At 41.7% G+C, this 3003-nt stretch overlaps 1 protein-coding gene across 1 annotated transcript; it reads right to left on the minus strand.

Moving 5' to 3' along the window:
* Window positions 1-266: 266 nt before the first annotated feature.
* On the minus strand, window positions 267-2182 carry LOC100916478 (C-C motif chemokine 4-like). Its single transcript, XM_003770433.4, has 3 exons — window positions 1830-2182; window positions 1148-1262; window positions 267-695 (listed from the first exon to the last, which is right to left on the minus strand). The coding sequence occupies exons 1-3, from the start codon at window positions 1900-1902 to the stop codon at window positions 608-610; spliced, it is 276 nt and encodes a 91-aa protein (XP_003770481.1). The 5' UTR covers window positions 1903-2182; the 3' UTR covers window positions 267-607.
* Between the last annotated feature and the right edge of the window lie 821 nt (window positions 2183-3003).

Consider the following 3003-nt stretch of genomic DNA (forward strand, 5'->3'; position numbering starts at 1 on the left):
GAATATTAGGGTTATCACTTCTCTATTCCTGGAAGCTTGCTGCTCAATGCAGGAGATTAGATTTCTGGCTCTCCCATCAACCTGCTGACTGAAAATGAAATGGTCATCTACCGAACCCCCAGAGCTTTTACAGAAATTGTTTAATAATGTTTAATAATTGTTTAATAATTTGTTTAATAATGTCACATGCATATGGTATGACTATAACCGAATGTGATCACCTAAATCTCACTTCCTGAAAGAACATTAAAACCACAACAAAAAGATAAAGCTTTAGAAAATTTTATTCTGAAATATTTGCTCAACAAATGTTCATGGAATCAAGTAAGTGACCTCAGGATTCTAAGTGACAGAAGCTAAGCTGCCAAGAGAGGTCCCCATGGGAGACAGGTATATTCCAGAAGTGGAACAATAATACTAATAAATAACCACAGGTGTCACCAAATAATTTACATAAATTAAGTCTCACAGAGAAGAATAAATTATAATGGAGGAGAGCATGTCAGGAAAATTGCACTTTGAGGATGATGCATCTGCTGATGGGATTCCTCAGTTTGGTCCATTTCTTGTTAAGATTCATTTTTCTACTGAGATGTCACTGAGTCCCTCAACTCAGCTCCAGGTCTTCAACATAGCTCTGCACCCAGGCATCGGTGGGATTGGCACACACCTGCCGACCTCTTTTGGTCAGGAACCTGGGGAGGAAGGGGAGGAGAGATTAGAAGTCCTGGAAGGAAAAACGTTTCTCTGTGTTCCCTTATGTCTAGCACTGGCTACTTCTTGCAGATCTCTACAGGGCCTTGAGGAACAATCCTCATCTCTAGCAATATTTCTCAGATCCAACTGAGTCAATCACATTTTTTTTTCTAAAGACCTATCCAGTGGGAAGATTCTCAGGAAGTTCCATCTTGGCATAAAAATTTGTTGCATCAACTGATGCCTCCCTCTTAGGTGAGTAACTCCCACTTTGCTGAATGGAGAACCCAACCTTAGCCAGAGACAACCTGGGGGACTACTTTTCTTTCTCACCAGGTGTCACCTGGGTGACCTGATTCATCTCTTTGACCAAGTAGCCCAATGGTCCCATTTCTTCTTTCCATCCTCTCTCTCTATATCCCCTTGAGAATTTCAGTAGATAGATACTCACACCACAGCTGGCTGGGAACACAGGCTGCTCGTCTGATAATAGTCTGTCACAAATTTTCTCTGGATCTGTTGACTGACATAGGAGAAGCAGCAGGAGGTGGGAGGGTCAGAGCCCACTGGAAAGAAAAGGAAAAGATGAGATTAGTGAGATCATATGATTACACCTTGCATTGCTTAGCTGCTGACTCCATCCCAGGGACATATTCTACTAGGCACACTGGAGACATGTACCCTCATGTCTCCCTTACCCTGTTTCCTTCCAGTACCAGATGTGATGCTCATTGTGCCTGGAGGAGAATCAGAGCAGCTGTCCCCATCTTTATTGGGGACATTTTGAGGAAATGTGTAGTATGGGAGCTGGAAAGTATCTCATATATCTATCCAGGCAATTCCTGCCTTTGGTGAGAAAGTGTGGGAAGTTAGCCAAACTTGAAACCTAGTCTAGTGTCCTTTCTATTCTTCTGTCCTGTTCATCTAACATTTAACAAGCATATGCTATCAAAGGCATGTTAAGTAGCTTCAAGTCCAAAAGGCATAGACATTCCCCCTGATGCTGATCCTGCTCCTCTCTTTCAGGATTCCCCTTCTCACCCTAGCAGATCCTTATAATCAGATTAAGGTTCTATCCATCCTGTGAGCAGAGCCTGGACACAGTCACAGAAGGCAGGAGGAAGCTCACTTACTTGGTGCAGAGGATGCCAGAGAACTGAAGGCCATGACCATGAGGATGGAGAGGGCAGCCACAGAGATCTTCATGATTTTGAGAGGAGAGAGGAGCTGGAGGATCAGAGCACAGGCTGAGAGACACTGGAGGTTTGTGCTTCTGTCTCTTTGGAGCTTCTTTTTATAGGGGCGTCTGGAAGAACCCAGAAAGAAAAAAAACAGAACAGAAATGGAAATTCCAATGAAGAGCTGATGTCATGGTAGGAGATGGAAACTAAAACTGAACCCAGGAAATATAAAACTGCTGTCAAGGACTGAGATTCTCACCCCTAGGACAGCTTCATCATGGAGGAAATAAAAAAGGGGATCTACATGTGATGGGTGGCAAGGGTGCTGAGGGGGAAGTGGTAAACTTGTGATAGTTGCAGAGACACATAAACCTATGCAAAGACAAATAGGAAAGAGAGGTTTATTGAGCATGGGCATGAAGGAGTATTCAACCTGACTCTGCTTTGATATCATAACTGCCTAAATTTTACCATTGTAGATTTAGAGTTAGAAGGGTAATTCTAGTTCAATACTCTTATGTTCTAGCAAAAAAAGGATAAAAATGAAAATAACAACAAAAAAAAATGTGTTCCAAGGGCACAATAGTAGTCAGAAGCAGAGATCCTGAATACGGTTTCAGTTCTGCTGACTCCACATCCATATTTACAGAAAATGCCCCATTTGCAGGAACCATCATTAGTTCTTCAAGAGCACTCATGGACAATGTTTTTGCAAATTGTGGTCACGAACCAACCAGTGAAATGTGGATTCCATTCCTTTGTCTTCTTTGTTGTGTGATGCTTCTAATCTGTATCATGTTATCACAAACTTTTTAATCTTTTCCAGAATATAAAAGATTATGATGCTGATTATCTCATATTATCTTCACAAATAACCTTATGAAGTAGGCAGAATTGGTATTCTTATGTCTCATCTGTGTAGGAGACTTGACCTAAAGTGGATAAAAAGCTTGAAGTTAAGAAGATCTAAGTCCTAATCTTAGGTCTGAGACTTAGCTCTGTGATCTTTCAGCTCACAGGGCTCCCAGCCAACACTCTAATCAGATCATCGGTAGACTAGTTGCTCTAGTCTTACCAATTCTTGTGGGATGGCTTTTCCAAATTTTAATAGCCAGGAAGTGATATG

Source organism: Sarcophilus harrisii, chromosome 4 (assembly GCF_902635505.1).
Source record: "Sarcophilus harrisii chromosome 4, mSarHar1.11, whole genome shotgun sequence".
Classification (NCBI taxonomy): domain Eukaryota; kingdom Metazoa; phylum Chordata; class Mammalia; order Dasyuromorphia; family Dasyuridae; genus Sarcophilus; species Sarcophilus harrisii.